The sequence below is a fragment of the Oncorhynchus mykiss genome, chromosome 16, assembly GCF_057628025.1.
Source record: "Oncorhynchus mykiss isolate SJ-2025 chromosome 16, ASM5762802v1, whole genome shotgun sequence".
In the NCBI taxonomy this organism is placed as follows: domain Eukaryota; kingdom Metazoa; phylum Chordata; class Actinopteri; order Salmoniformes; family Salmonidae; genus Oncorhynchus; species Oncorhynchus mykiss.
The window spans coordinates 9,640,001-9,660,512 of NC_143037.1; the positions used below are offsets into that span (position 1 = coordinate 9,640,001).

Here is a 20,512-nt window from a genome sequence, read left to right on the forward strand (position 1 = left end):
CCAGCCCCATCCACAATGCCCTAGCTAAACCCACCCCCATCCACAATGCCCTAGCTAAACCCACCCCCATCCACAATGCCCTAGCTAAACCCACCCCCATCCACAATGCCCTAACTAAACCCAACCCCATCCACAATGTCCGAGCTAAACCCACACTAATCCACAATGCCCTAGCTAAACCCACCCTAATCCACAATGCCCTAGCTAAACCCACCACCATCCACAATGCCCTAGCTAAACCCACCCCCATCCACAATGCCCTAGCTAAACCCACCCCCATCCACAATGCCCTAGCTAAACCCACCCCCATCCACAATGCCCTAGCTAAACCCACCCCCATCCACAATGCCCTAGCTAAACCCATCCCCATCCACAATGCCCTAGCTAAACCCACCCCCATCCACAATGCCCTAGCTAAACCCACCCCCATCCACAATGCCCTAGCTAATCCCACCCCCATCCACAATGCCCTAGCCAAACCCAACCCCATCCACAATGCCCTAGCTAAACCCACCCCCATCCACAATGCCCTAGCTAAACCCACCCCCATCCACAATGCCCTAGCTAAACCCATCCCCACCCACAATGCCCTAGCTAAACCCACCCCCATCCACAATGCCCTAGCTAAACTCACCCTAATCCACAATGCCCTAGCTAAACCCACCCCCATCCACAATGCCCTAGCTAAACCCAAACCTACTTCAAGGTAACATCGCTCACTGTTGCCCCTATGTGGCCGCTTTCCACGTCATCTTCCGACGTCCTCAGACAGAGGTGGACGTCGAATACTGACTTATTTGACCTGTGTCCTGGTTACACACACTATATCAATCACAATCCTGCTTAGTTCAAGTTAAGATTCAGAGCTCACACACACACACACACACACACACACACACACACACACACACACACACACACACACACACACACACACACACACACACACACATATACACACATACACACACACACACACACACACACAGTCGTAAAAGATGTGTTTGATAAACCAATACATGGACACAGATCTTTACGAGGTGAGAGGGGATCGGTTGAGAGACATCTGGGATAGGTAATATACGGAGCAGGGGACTATTTGTTTCTTGTGTGTGTGTGTGTGTGTGTGTGTGTGTGTGTGTGTGTGTGTGTGTGTGTGTGTGTGTGTGTGTGTGTGTGTGTGTGTGTGTGTGTGCATGCGTGTTTGTCTGTGTGTGTGTCCTCATTGTTTCTTTCTTCTCTTATTACAGACCATATATTGAAAGTTGTTTTTTGGGGTATTCGTATGTTACTTTAGTGTGTATATTTGTGAAAACTTTTCCTTCACTCCATTCCTAAAGAAGATGATATATTTTTTAGGCAATACATTTTCCCGGACACCCAAAAGTACTTGTTCCATTTTAAAGCAGGACAGGAAAATTGTCCAATTTACACACTTATCAAGAGAACATTGCTTGTCATCTGATATGGTGGACTCACTAACCACAAATGCTTTGTTTGTAAAGTATGACTGAGTGTTGGATTGTGTCCTGGCTATCAGTAAATAAAACAATGTAAAAGTGTGTCATCGGGTTTGCTTAATATGAGGAATTATAAATTATGAATACTTTTACATTTACAGTTGAAGTCAGAAGTTTACATAAAGTTAGGTTGGAGTCATTAAATCTCGTTTTTCTACCACTCCATGCATTTCTTCATAAACAAACTATACTTTTGGCAAGTCGGTTAGGACATCTACTTTGTGCAAGACACAAGTAATTTTTCCAACAATTGTTTACAGACAGATTATTTGATTTAATTCACTGTATCGCAATTCCAGTGAGTCGGAAGTTTACATACACTAGGCTGTCTGTGCATTTAAACAGCTTGGAAAATTCCATAAAATTATGTCATGGCTTTAGAATCTTCTGATAGGCTAACTGACATAATTTGAGTCAATTGGAGGTGTACTTGTGAATGTATTTCAAGGCCTACCTTCAAACACAGTGCCTCTTTGCGTGACATCATGGGAAAACCAAAATAAATCAGCCAAGACTTCCACAGGTCTGGTTCATCCTTGGGAGCTATTTCCAAACGCCTGAAGGTCACGTTAATAATAACAAGCCTGAAGGTACCACGTTCATCTGTACACACAATAGTACGCAAGTATAAACACCATGGGACCATGCAGCCATCATTCCGCTCAGGAAGGAGACGCGTTCTGTCTCCTGGAAATTAATGTGCTTTGGTGCAAAAAGTGCAAATCAATCCCAGAACAACAGCAAAGGACCTTGTGAAGATGCTGGAGGAAACAGGTACAAAGGTATCTATATCCACAGTAAAACGAGTCCTATATCGACATAACCTTTTGGAGAAATGTCCTCTGGTCTGACGAAACAAAAATATAATGAAACAAAAATAGAACTGTTTGGCCACAATGACCATAGTTAAGGGGGATGCTTAGTTAAGGGGGATGCTTGCAAGCTGAAGAACACCATCCCAACATTGAAGTACGTGGGTGGCAGCATCATGTTTTGGGGGTGCATTGCTGCAGGAGGGACTGGTGCACTTTACAAAAAAGATGGCATTATGAGGGAGGAGAATTGTGGATATATTCAAGCAATATCTCAAGACATCAGTTAAAGCTTGTTCGCAAATGGGTCTTCCAATTGGACAATGACCCCAAGCATACTTCCAAAGTTGTGGAAAAATGGCTTGAGGAACACAAAGTCAAGGTATTGGAGTGGCCATCACAAAGCCCTGACCTCAATTCTATAGAACATTTGTGGGCAGAACTGAAAAAGTGTGGGCAAGGAGGTCTACAAACCTGACTCAGTTACACGTGCTCTGTCAGGAAGAATGGGCCAAAATTCACCCAACTTATTGTAGGAAGCTTTTGGAAGGCTACCCGAAATGTTTGACCCAAGTTAAACAATTTAAAGGCAATGCTACCAAATGCTAATTGAGTCTATGTAAACTTCTGACCCACTGGGAATGTGATGAAATAAATTAAAGCTGAAATAAATCAACATGCGATAATGTGACTAGAAAACAACAACAGCCAACTTTCCGGGACATAGACATGTCTAATATGGGCAGAAACCTTAAATTATTAGTATCATAACTGCGGTATCCAATTTACAGTAACTATTACAGAAAACAAATGCCATGCTATTGTTTAAGGATAGTGCACGATAACAAAACACTTTTATCACGGCAACTGGTTTGATACATTCACCTCTGAAGGTACATCATGTACATACATTCAGTAATCTTTCTCTTGATTTGTCATCCTGAGCATCCCAGAGATACAATGTAGTGAAGTTTTGTTTGAAAAATAAATATATGTAAAAATGTAGGAACTGGGTTCTACAGTTTGACCCCACTGCTGTCCCTGGCTCCACACCCACCCCGCCCAGCCATCTAGATGTGTGAAAGTTAGTGTATAAGCTAACAATCCATCATGTATGACATTTCCTGGTAGTGTGTAAACTTAAATGTTTTATTACCATATCATTGCTGTACGTTCTCTATAGTTATGTAACTTGAAAATGTACAAATTGACCAATTCGGCACATTTTGGAAAATTCTTCGCTGGATCAGTCTGAAACTTTGCACACACACACTGCTGTCATCTTGGGGACAACATCTAAATTCCTATCGGAATGTATGGCCTTTCTCTTGCATTTCAAAGAGAATAAAAAAATAAAATATGAAAACACGTGTTTTTTTGTTTGTATTATCTTTTACCAGATCTAATGTGTTATATTATCATACATTAATCACATTTCAACAAAGTGTTTCCTTTCAAATGGTATGAAGAAAATGCATATCCTTGCCTCGGGTTCTGAGCTATAGGCAGTTAGAGTTGGGTATGTCATTTTAGGCGAAAATTGAAAAATAGGGTCATTAACAAGTTGAATCAGGTGTGCTAGGTCTGGAATGGCTGGGGGTCCCTGAGGAGAGAACTGAGAACTATTGACTTAGTTAAACCAATTATGCATTAGGGGGCGCTCTTTTAATTTTTGGATGAAAAACGTTCCCGTTTTAAACAAGATATTTTGTCACGAAAAGATGCTCGACTATGCATATAATTGACAGCTTTGGAAAGAAAACACTCTGACGTTTCCAAAACTGCAAAGATATTGTCTGTGAGTGCCACAGAACTGATGCGAGAACTGACAGGCGAAACCAAGATGAAATTTCAAACAGGAAGTGCCCCAGATTTTGAAGGTGCTGTGTTCCAATGTCTCCTTATATGGCTGTGAATGGAACAGGGATGAGCTTACACTTTCTGTCGTTTCCCCAAGGTGTCTGCAGCATTGTGACGTATTTGTAGGCATATCATTGGAAGATTGACCATAAGAGACTACATTTACCAGGTGGTCGCTTGGTGTCCTCTGTCGCAATTATTGCGTAATCTCCAGCTGCAGTATTTTTCCGTTTTCTTCTGATGAGAAGCCAGCTGCCACCACTGATAGATTATCAAATAGATATGTGAAAAACACCTTGAGGATTGATTCTAAACAACGTTTGCTACGTTTCTGTCGATATTATGGAGTTAATTTGGAAAAAAGTTTGGCGTTGTCATGACTGAATTTTCTGTTTTTTTTCTTAGCCAAACGTGATGAACAAAACGGAGCGATTTCTCCTACACAAATAATATTTTTGGAAAAAATTAACATTTGCTATCTAACTGAGAGTCCTCATTGAAAACATCTGAAGTTCTTCAAAGGTAAATTATTTTATTTGAATGCTTTTCTTGTTTTTGTGAAAATGTTGTGTGCTGAATGCTAGGCTTAATGCTATGCTAGCTTGCAATACTCTTACACAAATGCTTGTGTAGCTATGGTTGAAAAGCATATTTTGAAAATCTGAGATGACAGTGTTGTTAACAAAAGGCTAAGCTTGTGAGTGAATATATTTTTTTCATTTCATTTGCGATTTTCATGAATAGTTAACGTTGCATTATGGTAATGAGCTTGAGGCTATGATTACGCTCCCGGATTGCTCGACGCAAGAAGTTAACAGTTCTCAATTGACTCAAGGCCACACATGAGTCTTTCACAAAACACCATCACTGGCTATAGTCATATAAAACATGTTTTAGCATGACACAACATATTTAAAAAAATGGAATGACACTCTCACTCACGGCTGCACAAAAAGAGCTGTAAACAAACCCCTCTCCAAAATATTGGAATGATCTGCCGCCCCTACATTTTACCTATCACTAAAAGAGGAAAGGTCGATTGACTGTCGACTGGTGTTACTGTGAGCTGAGATAACATTTATCCTACTTGACTAGAGGAATGTAGACCAGGAAGACAAGATGTCAGCCACACCACCACCCTCCCTCCCCAGAGCCTGAAACCTCAGTTTCCTTATTAACAACGGAGAGATGTAAACTGTAAAAAAAAACAGGGTAAGAGAAAGAAAGATGGAGAGCGAGAGAGAACGAGAGAGATTGAAAGAAGGTCGGGGGGAAAAAAATCCCACCATAAGCAAACCGCTGCTGAGAGGAAAGAGGGGACAGGGTGGAGGGAAGAATGACAGTAGAGAAGAGTCAAATAGAGGAAGGAAGAGAGATGGATGGATGCCAAGGGACGGGTGGGAGCGGTTAAAGGCTAATCCCTTCACTCACTGGTTTCCTTTATAGAACGAGGGAGCGACTCCCTCATGTACAGAAGAAAACTGCCCTTTGATTAAAAAGATCAGCCTGTGTCATATAGTTGGCAGCAGGACAAGTATTCACACACACACACACACACACACACACACACACACACACACACCATAAAAGGCAATGTTCTCACAGTAACTGTGGAGAGATAGCAGATACATCTTCCATCCATTCAATCCCTCCTTCCCTCTGCCCCTCCTCCCCTCTCATCCTTCCTCCCGTCTTAACCTTACTGCATAAGGAGTTTCAGGAATGTCAAGCTGGGTGTTTCAGGTTGTGTCTGTGTTTGATAAGAAGCAGGGATCAGAGGTCTGGAGTATATCAGCTGGAAGCTGATGTATCTTCAACAGCGAGTGCAAAGGCAACAGGCGTAAAGCAACAGGCGTACACGCAAACCACATGTGTGTGTGTGTGTGTTTGTTTGTGTAACACATTGTGCAAGAGTGGATTCCATCCCATTTTACCTGACCCATTTTTGTATGTTTGTTAGAAACCACAGACCCAATGACTGATGGGCTGGCACGGTAATTCTATACTCATGCATCAGACGATTATGGATGATGAGCGTCACAACCGCTTTAAGAAAATAATACAAATGCACTGCCTTCAAGTATTCACACCCTTGACTTTTTCCACACCTTTTTTTAGGTTTCAGATCCATTTAAAATGAAGTAAATTCAGATGTTGTGTCTCATCGACTCACAATACCCCATAATGTCAAAATGGAATTATGTTTTTAGAAATGTTCAGGAATTAATAAAAAAAGAAACACTGAAATGTCTTGAGTCAAAAAGTCATCAAACTTTTTTTATGGCAAACATAAATAAGTTCAGGAGGAGAAATGGATTAAGTAACATAATAAGTTGAATGGACTCACTCTGTGTGCAATAATAGTGTTTATCATTATTATTTTATGACTACAATATCTCTGTACCAGACACACAATTATCTGTAAGGTCCCTCAGTTGAGGAGAGACTTTTAAAGCACAAACCTAAGGATGCTGAAGAAATGTGTCTTGGCACCTAAAACCCTCACAAACTTTTACAGATTAACAATTGAGAGTATCCTGTCGGGCTGTATCACCGCCTGGTACGGCAACTGCACCACCCACAAGCGTAAGGCTCTCCAGAGGGTGGTGGTCTGCCCAATAATTGGAACACTAGTCACTTTAATAATAATGTTTACATATTTTGCATTACCCATCTCATATGTATATACTGTATTTATGTATTCTTAATTCCATTCATTTACTTTCGATTGTGTGTATTATTAGATATTGCTCATATATATTACTTATTATATATATTATATATTACTACAATGTTGGAGCTAGAAACACAAGCATTTCACTACAATAACATCTGCAAAACATGTGTATGTGACAAATAAATGTTGATTTGATTTGAAATTCACCTTTCAGCATGATAATTACCTAAAACATAAGGCCAAATATACACTGGAGTTGCTTACCAAGATGCCGTTGAATGTTCCGGAGTGGCCTAGTTACAGTTTGAGTTAAATCGGCTTGAAAATCTTTGCAAAATCTGAAAATGTGTCACACCCTGATAGGTTTCACCTGTCCTTGTTATTGCGCCATGCCCTCCAGGTGTTGCTTGTTATCCCTGGTGTATATACCCCTGTGTTTCCTGTCTCTCTGTGCCAGTTCATCTTGTATGTTCCAAGTCAACCAGTGTTTTTCCCGTGCTCCTGACGTTTCCATTATTTTTTACTAGTCCTCCTGGATTTGGCCATTGCTTGTTTTCTGGACTCTGTGCCTGTCTGCCTGACCCTTCTGCCTGCCCTGACCTCGAACCTGCCTGCCACACTGTACCTCCTGGACTCTGAACTGGTTTTGACCTTTTGCATGTCCACCATGACCATTCTCTTGCCTACCCCTTTTGGATGTAATAAATATCAAAGACTCAAACCATCTGCCTCCCGTGTTTTCATCTGGGTCTCGCCTTGTGCACATTTAAAATGTCTGTCTAGCATTTTGGGCAAAGAATAATTGGCAAATATTGTACAATCCATGCGTGCAAAGCCCTCACAGACTTACCAAGAAAGACTTACAGCTGTAATCACTGCAAAGGGTAATTCTAAACATGCATTGACTCAGGGAGTTGACTACTTATCTAAACAAGATATATTAGTGTTTAATTTTCCATTAAAACATTCATTTACAGTAGTTTGTGTAGATTGTTGAAGAAACATGACAATTACATAAACTTTAATCCACTTTGCAACACAACAAAATGTGGAAAAAGTCAAGGGGTGTGAATGCTTCCTGAAGGCAATGTATATACCATATGCAGTGAGTGTACAAAACATTAAGAACACCTTCCTAATATTGAGTTGTACACCCCCTTTTGCCTTCAGAACAGACTCAATTCCTCAGGGCATAGACTTTACAAGGTATTTGGAATTTTATTAGGATCCCCATTATCTTTTGCAAAAGCAGCAGCTACTCTTCCTGGGGTTCAACATGAAACATAATACAGAATGGCATAATACAGAACATCAATAGAAAACAGCAGCTCAAGGACAGAACTACATACATATTTTTTAAAGGCACACGTAGCCTACATATCAATGCATACACACAAACTATCTAGGTCAAATAGGACAGAGAAGATGTGCCATGAGGTGTCACTTTATCTGTTTTTAAACCAGGTTTGCTATTTATTTGAGCAATATAAGATGGAAGGAATTTCCATACAATAAGGGCTCTATATAATATTGGATATTTTATTGAATTTGTTCTGGATTTGGGGACTATGAAAAGACCCCTGGTGGCATGTCTGGTGGGATAATTGTGTGTGTCAGAGCTGTGTGTAAGTTGACAGCAAAAAATTGAATTTTTTTTTTTTTTTTTAAGTCTCTCCTCAACTCTTATCCAAGAGAGACTGGCAGGGTAGCCTAGTGCTTAGAGCTTGGACTAGTAACTGGAATGTTGCGAGTTCAACCCCCCGAGCTGACAAGGTACAAATCTGTCGTTCTGCCCCTGAACAGGCAGTTAACCCACTGTTCATAGGCCGTCATTGAAAATAAGAATTTGTTCTTAACTGACTTGCCTAGTAAAATAAAGGTAAAAAAAAAAAAGCATAGTATTTTATATCAGCCCTCTGGTTACAATTAAGAGCAAAATGTGCCGCTCTGTTCTGGGCCAGCTGCAGCTTAACTAGGTCTTTCCTTGCAGCACTGGACCACACGACTGGACAATAATCAAGATTAGACAGAACTAGAGCCTGCAGAACTTGCTTTTTGTGTTGAGAGCATTCCACAGGGAGGCAACCCCTTGTTGACTCAAATGCTTCCCACAGTTGTGTCAAGTTGGCTGAATGTCTTTTGGACGGCGGACCATTTTTGACGCACACAGGAAACTGTTGAGGGTGAAAAACCTTGCAGCATTGCAGTTCTTGAAACAAAATGTTGCACCTGGCACCTACTACCAAACTCTGTTCAAAAACTAAAAAACATTCTCTTTCCAAATCACCCTGTGAATGACACATACACAATCCATGTCTCAAGGTATAAAAATTCCTTCTCCCCCTTCATCTACATCTATATTCACTGATTGAAGTGGATTTAACAAGTGACATCAATAAGATGTCAGTGTACAAAACATATATATTTTTCAACCACTCCACAAATGTCTTGTTAACTTCTTTGGGACTGGGGGGCAGTATTGAGTAGCTTGGATGAATAAGGTGCCCAGAGTAAACTGCCTGCTACTCAGGCCCAGTTGCAAATATATACATATTATTAGTACATTTGGATAGAAAACACTCTGAAGTTTCTAAAACTGTTTGAATGATGTCTGTGAGTATAACAGAACTCATATGGCAGGCAAAAACCTGAGAAAAAATCCAACCAGGAAGTGGGAAATCTGAGGTTTGTAGTTTTTCAAGTCATTGCCTATCGAATATACCGTGGCTATGGGGTCATATTGCACTTCCTACGGCTTCATCTAGATGTCAACAGTCTTTAGAAACTTGTTTGATGCTTCTACTGTGAAGGAGGGGGGAATGGGTCAGAGGTCTGCCAGAGTGGCATGAGCTGATCACGCGAGCACACGTGAGAGTTAGCTTGCGTTCCATTGCAATTCTACAGACAAAGGAATTCTCCGGTTGGAACATTATTGAAGATTTATGATAAAAACATCCTAAACATTGATTCTATACTTTTTGACATGTTTCTAAGAATTGTAATATGACTTTTCTCCTGGACTTGCCCGCACATTGTGAGTTTGGATTGTGTACTAAACGCGCTAACAAAATGAGGTATTTGGACATAAATGATGGACTTTATCGAACAAATCAAACATTTATTGTGGAACTGGGATTCCTGGGAGTGCATTCTGATGAAGATCATCAAAGGTAAGTGAATATTTATAATGCTATTTCTGACTTTGTTGACTCCACAACATGGCGGATATCTTTATGGCTTGTTTTGTTGCCTAAGCGCTGTACTCAGATTATTTCATGGTGTGCTTTTTCGGTAAAGCTTTTTTGAAATCTGACACAGCGGTTGCTGTGGATGTAAAATTCCATGCACAACACTTGTATCTTTTATCAACTTTTATTATAAGTATTTCTGTAAATGTATGTGGCTCTCTGCAAAATGACTGGATGTTTTGGAACTACTGAACGTAACGTGCCAATGTAAACTGAGATTTTTGGAGATAAATATGAACTTTATCGAACAAAACATACATGTATGGTGTGACATGAAGTCTGATGAGTGTCATCTGATGAAGATCATCAAAGGTTAGTGATTCATTTTATCTCTATTTCTGCTTTTTGTGACTCCTCTCTTTGGCTGGAAAAATGGCAGTGTTTTTCTGTGACTAGGTAATGACCTAACATAATCGTTTGGTGTGCTTTCGTCGTAAAGCATTTTTGAAATTGGACACTGTGGCTGGATTTACAACAAGTGTATCTTTAAAATGGTTTGAAATACTTGTATGTTTGAGGAATTTTAATTATGGGATTTCTGTTGTTTTCAATTTGGCGCCCTGCACTTTCACTGGCTGTTTTTGAGGTGGGACGCTACCATCCCGAATATCCCAGAGAAGTTAACAAACTATAGTTTTGGCAAGTCGGTTAGGACATCTACTTTGTGCATGACACAAGTGATTTTTCTAACAATTGTTTACAGACAGATTATTTCACTTATAATTCACTGCATCACAATTCCAGTGGGTCAGAAGTTTACATACACTAAGTTGACTGTGTCTTTAAACAGTTTGGAAAATTACAGAAAATGATGTCATGGTTTAGAAGCTTCTGATAGGCTAACTGACATAATTTGAGTCAATTGGAGGTGTATCTGTAGATGTATCTCAAGGCCTAGCCTCAAACTCAGTGCCTCTTTGCTTGACATCATGGGAAAATCAAAAGAAATCAGCCAAGACCTCCTCATCCTTGGGACCATGCAGCCATCATACCGCTCAGGAAGGAGAAGCGTTCTGTCTGCTAAAGATGAATGTACTTTGGTGCGAAAAGCCTATTGACGAAGCTAAAGTCCCGGTTGATATATTATCGATTATATATTGACAAAACAACCTGAGGATTGATTATAAAAAACTTTGACATGTTTCTGTGAACATTACGGATACTATTTTCGTCTGCGAATTTTCATCTTCGATTTCTGAACATAACGCGCCAAACTAATGGAGGTATTTTGGATATAAAAATAATCTTTATGGAACAAAAGGAACATTTATTGTGTAACTGGGAGTCTCGTGAGTGCAAACATCCGAAGATCAAAGATAAGAAATTTAATTGATTGCTTTTCTGACTTTCGTGACCAATCTACTTGGCGGCTAGCTGTTTGTAATATTTTGTCTACTAAGAGAGATGTTCTTACAGAAACGCTTGGTATGCTTTCGCCAAAAAGCTTTATTGAAATCTGACACGCAAGGTGGATTAACAACAGGCTAACCTGTGTTTTGCTATATTGCACTTGTGATTTCATGAAAATTAAATATATGTTTAGTAATTTAATTTGAATCCAGCTGATGTTGATGTAAATGTGGGTTGGGGAGGAGAGGTGCAGCAGGCAGGGCTGGGGAAGCCTGGCTGGTTGAGCCAAGAATAAACACTGGCTGACACTGTCCTGTTGATGGACTCAAATGGGAAGTTTGTTCAGGAGAATAAACTTTTCTATAGACACAAAACGAGAAAGGTCCAAGGCCCAACAACGCAGAGTGCCATGGAGCTGCTTGATAAGGCACATCTCGGGTCGCCAAGCCACATAATCATACATACCAGAAGCAACGACGCTGCATGCTCAGCAGGAGAGGGTGACGACCTCACTACAGGGAGTAATCGAGAAGGCCTCCACAATCTTCCCCAACTCAAGGATCATGGTGTCAACCCTTCTACAGAGGAAGGACTTCCATCCTGCCACAATACAAAGAATGAACGCCAGCCTCTCCCTGGACTGTGCACTGTGACCTGGCCCACCACCCCACCCTCGATCTGGACTATCTCTATGACCATGTTCACCTGTACAGGAGACGAAACCCCAGACCAGCACCCTGGACCCCCCAGCCAAGGCCACAGCACCACCATCCGCAATGCCCAGACACAGACCACCCCAGCCCAACTTCAGAGTCACCCAGACGAGGCCTCCCACCCCCCTGCCCCCACCGCAGACCCACACTTGGAGGAACCACAGCCCAGCAGGCAGAGCTACACACAGGCTGTGAGAGGAGCAGCTGAACCAGCCCCCACCAACAAAATGAGTGACTTTAATTAAACACATGCTGAGTCTACCATGCTCACATGTGATAGGCCGAGGGTCATGGTAAGATGAGCACAAGAACTTCACCATCCTCACACTACACCCACCCAATTGTCATGACACAAATTATATCTTAAATGATAATCAAATCACATTTGCATAATAAGAAAAAAATCCTATTTTAATAGTTATTGTTGGATTGTGAGTGTTTGTCTCATTTTGAAGGCAAAGAAAAAAAAGTTGCATGTTGGAATTTACAAGGATTGAAGTCCTCTGCTTTTGGACTAAAGAGCAAAAACCCAGACTTCCTGAAAGAAATTGATGATGTTGATATTGTAGTACTACAGGAAACATGGTGTAGAGGTGATGTTTCCACTGGCTGTCCACTAGGTTATAGGGAGATAATCATACCATGCACTAAATTAAAAGGAATCAAACAGGGCAGAGACTCAAGGGGAATGCTAATATGGTATAAATCTGAACTAATTACTTCAAACAGAAGACTTCTTTATCTGGTTAAAAATCAACAAGGAGGCTATCTTGACAGATAAAAACATCTTCCTCTGTGCCACATACATTCCCCCCTCAGAGACCCTACTTCAATGAAGAGAGTTTCTCCATTCTAGAGCAGGAAATTAGTCACTTTCAGGCCCAAGGCAATGTACTGGTCTGTGGAGACCTGAATGCTAGAACAGCAGAAGAACAAGACACTATTAATTAACCTCTTGAAGGTAGGGGGCACTATTTTTAGTTTTGAAAAAATAACGTTCCCGAAGTAAACTGCCTATTTCTCAGGACCAGATGCTAGAAAATGCATATAATTGACAGCTTATGATAGAAAACACTCTAAAGTTTCCAAAACTGTAAAAATATTGTCTGTGAGTATAACAGAATTGACATTGCAGGCGAAAGCCTGAGAAAAACCCAATCAGGAAGTGACTCTTATTTTGAAACCTCTGCGTTCCTATGCATCCCTATTGACCATTGAAAGGGATATCAACCAGATTCCTTTTTCTATGGCTTCCCTAATATGTCTACAGCCACTAGACATAGTTTCAGGCTTTTATTTTGAAAAATGTGCGTGAACGACACCATTGCGTCAGTGGTCAGGTGGTGGTTTTCAGAGTGATTTGTGCGTAGTAGACAAAGGCGGCCATTGTTCCTCTCGCTCCTACTGAAAAGCCAATTGTCCCGGGTGATATATTATCGAATAGATATTTGAAAAACACCTTGAGGATTGATTATAAAAAACGTTTGCCATGTTTCTGTCGATATTATGGATCTAATTTGTAATTTTTTGGGCGTTGTCGTGACCTCAATTTCCGGTGGATTTCTCAAGAAAACGTGAACAACAAAAGGAGGTATTTCGACTATAAAAATAATCTTTATGGAACAAAATGAACATTTGCTGTCTAACTGGGAGTCTCAAAGGTATTTTTTATAAACTAATAGAAAGTGTTATTGGAGGGAAAATATGATTTTATTAAATCAATGTACACTAAAAACAAATGTGCGGTTAAAATTGGCAACAAGCAAACATACTTCTTCTCTCAGGGACGGGGAGTGAAACAGGGCTGCCCAATAAGTCCAATACTATTTAACATCTACATTAATGAATTGGCAAAACCATAGAAGAATCGGAACATAGAACATAGAAGAATCAGAAACACCTGGTATCACCCTTCACAACACTGAAATCAGGTGTCTGCTGTACGCAGATTACCTGGTGCTGCTGTCTCCCACTAAAGAGGGGTTACAGCAGCACCTAGATCATCTTCAAAGGTTCTGTCAGACCTGGACTCTGACCGTTAACCTAAAAAAAACAAATATATTGATATTCCAAAAAAGGTTTCGAAATAAGGATGACAAATATATATTCTATTTGGACACAGTTCTATTAGAACCCACCAAAAACGACACATATGTAGGACTAAATATCAGCAACACAGGTAGCTTTCACATGTCTGTGAATGAGCTGAGAGACAAAGCAAGAAGAGCATTCTATGCCATTAAAAGGAGCATCAAGATCGAAATTCCATCTAGAATCTGACCAAAAAAAATGTAATCAGTTATAGAACCAATTGCTCTATATGGCAATGAAGTATGGGGTCCAATCTCTAATAATGAATTTACCAAATGGGACAAACATCCAATTGAAATACTGCATGCAGAGTTTTACAAGACTGTATCGCAAGTGCAAAGAAAAACTCCAAATAACGCATGTAGAGCAGAATTGGGCCAATAGCCCCTCCTCATTCAGATAGAAAAAAAGAGCCATCAAATTTTACAACCATCTAAAAACAAGTGACCACAAAACATTCCATCACACAGCGCTACAATGTCAAGAGATGAAACAAGAGAAGAGTCCCCTCAGCCAGCTGGTTCTGAGGCTCAGCCAGCTGGTTCTGAGGCCCAACCCCATAGAGCCTCAGGACAGCACTCAGAAAATCTGGCCCAACCAAATCATCACAAAACAAAAACAAAAATATATCACCTATTGGGAAGACACCACAAACAAATCTAAGTAAACTTCAGTGCTATTTGGCTCTAAACAGACAGTACATGGTGGCAGACTATCTGACCACTGTGACTGATAGAAAACTGAGGAAAACATTGGCTAGGTACAGACTCAGTGAGCACAGTCTGGCTATAGAGACCGGTCGTCACAGACAAACCTGGCAGCCCAGAGAGGACAGTCTGGCTATAGAGACCGGTCGTCACAGACAAACCTGGCTGCCCAGAGAGGACAGGCTGTACTCACTCTGCACCAGGGGAGAGGTAGAGACAGAGCTGCATTTCCTATTACACTGTGACAAATACTCAGACCTAAGAGAATATTTCTTTCCCCAAATTATAATTCAATTCAAAGAATTTGAAACTATAAAAGATGGAAGAAAAAATCTAATATTTATTGGGTGAAAAGCAATTGTGCAGTTTTGGCAGCCAAATATGTCTCCTCCTGCCACAACCTGAGGGACAGCCAGTGAAAAGTGCAAAGTATGTCGATAACATTTCCCGTTTTGTTTTGTCTTTCATACCACGTCATGTGTCTTCTCAGTCACGTTGACACTGGTATACTACCATTGTTTTAATGTAATGTTGTTCTCATTAATATTGTTGTTGGAGTTGTTGTTAATGGCAATCCCATGTCCACTACTCCTATTATTATTGCTGTTGGTCCCACCTTTTATTTACATATAAATATATTTTTATTTTATTTTTATTTTTTGATATGTATACTTTGACAATGTAAGTACTAATGAACTTGCCATGTCAATAAAGTCAATTTAATTTAATTTAATTTAAATTGAGAGACAGAGAGAGAGACAGAGAGACAGAGATGGAGAGCGAGGGAGATGGGGGGAGAGAGAGAGAGAGAGAGAGAGACAGGGAGAGAGACAGAGGGAGAGAGAGAGAGAGAGCGAGAGAGAGAGTGAGAGAGAGATGGAGAGAGTAGGAAGAGAGAGAGCAAGAGAGAGACAGGGAGAGAGACAGAGGGAGAGAGAGAGAGAGAGAGAGAGAGAGAGAGAGAGAGGGAGAGAGAGAGAGAAAGAGACAGAGATGGGGAGAGAGAGAGAGAGAGAGAGAGAGAGAGAGAGAGAGAGAGAGATATGGAGAGAGTAGGGAGTGGGATATCTGGTAGTTTCTAGTAAAATATTTGTAGAGAATACATGGAGGTCTGGTTCTGGGTAAGCCTTAAGACTGGAATGTCTGGCACAAATAACCTCTCCTTTTATTTTACAAGATTCCCACTCTCTTCCACCTTCCTCTATCCCCCTGACAATTTTAACAGAGTATGTACAGTACATGCGGTAGAGTTTCAGAGTCAGCATCTCCTTAGAGAAAGGGGAATGAGAAAGAGCTTATTGGGGATATTGGATGTATTGGAGGATTGGAGTAGCGTAGCTCAATGTTTTGTCTCACCAAACTTTTCACAAGTACGGATATATTCACACTCTAGCACACACTCAAAAAATTACTTTCTCAGCCTCATCTAGAGAGCAGGAATTCATGTCAGAAGAACACAGACAAAGAGAGGGAACGAGGGAGAGGGAATGAGGGAGAGGGAACGAGGGAGAGGGAATGAGGGAGCAAACACAAGAGGATATCGAGGGAGAAGAGAAGAGGGAGGGATAGGGGAGGAAAACTATAAAACTCTCTCCTAAAACCAGGAGAGAAAGTGTGTGTGTGCGCGTCTGGTAAAAGTGTGTGTGAGAGAGCGAGAGCGAGAGAGCGTGTGTGTGTAATTGGCGTCTGGTAGTATTTGTTGAGCGACTGGGTAGTAACCCTGTGAATCTGGATGCCTGCTCTGCCCTGCACACACACACAAACACACACAAACTCACACCATGTAGGTCGGCTGGGGGATAAAAAAGACGGAAGAATCTGAGGAAAACTACACAGGGAAGCTGGAACGTTGGAACGCTCAATCAGAAAGGGAAGGTGGACTCTCTTCTCCCCCAACCCCTCCCTAACACACACACACACACAAACTCTCTCTCATAATCACACACACAAACTATCTCTCTAACACACACACAAAATATATCTGGTGTCGTGCTCCCTTCAGGCTACGGTTTGAACACGAGAGATAAAGAGAGATAAAGAGAGAGAGAGAGAGAGAGAGAGAGAGAGAGAGAGAGAGAGAAAGAGGGAGAGAATTCATAAAATGGAACAACACCAAATTGAGACTATGCATGCAGAATTCTGAAAAAATGTCATCAGTGTACAACATAAAACACCAAATAATAACTGCAGAGCAGGATTAGGCTGATATCCGCTAATTATCAATATCCAGAAAAGAGCCGTTAAATTCTACAACCACCTAAGATGATGCGATTTCCAAACCTTCCATAACAAAGTCATCACCTACAAAGAGATGAACCTGTAGAAGAGTCCCCTAAGCAAGCTGGTTCTGGGGCTCTGTTCACAAACATAAACAGACTCTACAGAGCCCCAGGACAGCAACACAATTAGACCCAACCAAATCATGAGAAAACAAAAACATAATTACTTGACACATTAGAAAGAATTGTCAAAATAACAGAGCAAACTAGAATGCTATTTGGCCCTAAACAGAGAGTACACAGTGACAGAATCCCTGACCACTGTGACTGACCCAAACTTAAGGATATTGATAAACTCACACATCTATTGGGTGAAATACCACAGCAGCAAGATGTGTGACCTGTTGCCACTAGAAAATGGCAACCAGTGAAGAACAAACACCATTGTAAATACAGCCCATATTTAAGTTTATTTTCCCTTTTGTAATTCTCTAGTTAACTACTTGCACATAATATGAAATGTCTTTATTATTTTGGAACTTTTCTGAATGTAATGTTTACTGTTTTTTTTTTTTTTCATTTCACTTTTGTTTATTATCTATTTCACTTCCTTTGGCAATGTAAATGTACGTTTCCCATGCCAATAAGCCCTGGAATTCAGATGTTTTGGGGCCGTCCTCACCCTTTACACACAGACACACACACACACAAACACACACACACACACACACACACACACACACACACACACAGGCTCTCCTGCACTTCACATGGACACCAATATGCTCCTGTAAACAAGACAGTCCAGAGTTGAAAAGCTCTGAGGATTGAGACAATAGGGAATTTCTCTTCGTCCTTCAGGGAATGAAATTGAGCAAAGGCCAAGAGAGGTTCACTGCACACGGCTACACACAGTCTGAACCACTGACCTTACAGGGAATAGTCCTCAGACTACAGATTGGCTTCTCCAATCCCAACCTACCCAGGGTCCTACACCAACACACACGCAATCCTCCACAAGATATACTGTACAAACAACCAAATCACACTCACCTGTTCGTGATACTCAATCCCCATACTCAGTGTATTAATCAGAATGGCGATCATGATTCCTCTTCCAAAATACTTGCTGTCCACTATCTTCCTAAATGTATCACACACCAGCCTCCAGGCCCGGACCACTCTCCCCACCGTGGTACCCAGCTTTCGCTGCCTCTTCCTGGGCTGACGGCTGTCCCGACGGTCCCTGCGGTCCCTGTGGTGGAGGTCCAGGGTGAACTCGTAGACGCCCTCGCTGTCTGATTCCCCGGGGGTCTCGTTTCCGTCTGTGCCTTCTGACTCCCCGGACAGAGCCTTGACACAGTAGGGGCACGACTCAGGGTCAAAGGTGAACGAGGGGTCCAGGGTTCCGATGGCACTCGGGTCATGTGGTGAGAGCTGGGCTGGAGGGAGGAAGGGAGGGGTGGTGAGGATGAAGGGAAGGAGGGATGGAGAAGAAAAGCAGTCATAGTTCCAGATATATCACGTCATCAACATTTGTTGATATTTGCACGTCAGAAAAAGCAATGTTCCCTTTTTGTCCCTATATCATCACAGTCACAGCATGACAATTAAAACAAGACAAAAAACACCAGTCGAACCACACCTCTAACTCTTGTCTTTCTCACATTGGTTTGAGTGTGTTTAATGGCTTACCTGTGGGTGTGTGTGCGTCTAACACACTCGGTGGTCCTCTCTCCAGGGGTAGAGAGGGTATATTGAGGTTTATATTACTAATGGTATTAGCTGTAACACTGCCACTTCTAAACTCCATTAGCGTGCTGGGCTGTAGGGTGGGGTAGTTTTTAGGTCTGGGACCAGCGAACGGCACCGAGTTCCTCTTCATAGGCCTGGACATGGGCGTAGGGGCCAGGGAGAAGGGGGTGGGGGCGAGGAGTGTGGGGGTGCTGGGCTCCAGGTGGCAGTCTGTGTGTAACGTACTCCGCACTGATGACGAGTTGCCACTGCCGGTTCCCAGAGCGGGATTGGCCGGTGACACCGGGTTTGCCAAGTTCAGGTCAGAGGTCGGCAACGGAAGAGGACCCAGCATGAGACGTCCAGTGCCCCCGTTGTTGCTATGGGAACCCATCTCCACTTCACCCCCTCCTCCCCCGACCCCCGCCACCCCTCTCCCCCCTAGTCTTCCTCTCACACTCCCGTTCACTAAGTGATAGTGATAATGATGATGGTGATGTTGGTGAACCAAGTAATGAACAGACATAGCCCCTTTTGTGGAGACCACAGAACCCTGTCCCGAAGTCTTCCTACTCTTTCTCTGGCTCCCCCGTTCCCTCTCTCTCTCCAGGGCAGGAGGAGAGGCTGCGATGTTCATCCCAGCACGGCGCATCATGGCCCGGCAGACATGGGCCACCTGCCTGAACCCCTTGTGGATGACGTGGACCAGGAGTTTGAGCAGCTCGTCGTAGCAGGAGCCCGGCTCAGAGAAGGAGGCCAGGGTACTAGCATTGGACAGGAAACGGATGCGCTGTTCCCTCATCAGCTGGCTCTCCCTCTGCTTGGTCTCACTGAACTGGGTGGCGATGACGACCAGACACAGGTTGATCATGAAGAAAGATCCAATCTGGAGAGGGACAACCAGAAACAAACACAAAGTTAGTATCTAGAAAGAGTCTTGCACACCTTTTTACATGTATTTTATCTGCACTGTTTGTCATTCCTTTTTTTGTGCTAATAAAGAAACTAAACTATAAATAGAGGGACAACCACAACCACACAGAGTTAGGGGTTGTCACTAGTTGCCACAAAGGCAAAATTGTCTCTATCGTAAAAATTAATGAAAACAAAAACTTGCTTCTTTGTCTTAATTTAAGGTTAGGGCTAGACCCAAAGTTAGCAGTGTGGTTAAGCTTAGTGTTAAGGTTAATCAAAATCAAAACACATACACAGAATTAAGAGAGGGACAACCACAAACACACAGAGTTAAAATCTCGAGAAAGAGTCAATCTAGAGAGGGACAACCAGATACACACAGAGTTAGGATAGGGACAACTAGAAACAGACACAGAGTTAGGAGAGGGACAACCAGAATGCACACAGAGTTAGGATAGGAACAACCCGAAACACACACAGAATTAGGATAGGGACTACCAGAATACACACAGAGTTAGGATAGGAACAACCCGAAACACACACAGAGTTAGGAGAGGGACTACCAGAACACACACAGTTGGAGTCTCTCCCCGTGCATTTTAGGGAGTTTTTCCAGCTACATCTCATCTCCACTGTGAGTTTAACATACACATAACAGACAGTCCC

The 20,512-nt window shown here is 42.0% G+C and overlaps 1 protein-coding gene across 1 annotated transcript in view; it reads right to left on the reverse strand.

The window, feature by feature from the left end:
- Positions 1 to 20,512, reverse strand: part of LOC110492818 (voltage-dependent T-type calcium channel subunit alpha-1G-like) — a 230,248-nt gene that overhangs the window by 155,747 nt on the left and 53,989 nt on the right. The window contains 2 exon segments of the mRNA XM_090201677.1: positions 18,251 to 18,639; positions 18,893 to 19,817. Coding sequence (XP_090057803.1) covers positions 18,251 to 18,639; positions 18,893 to 19,817 — 1,314 coding nt within the window.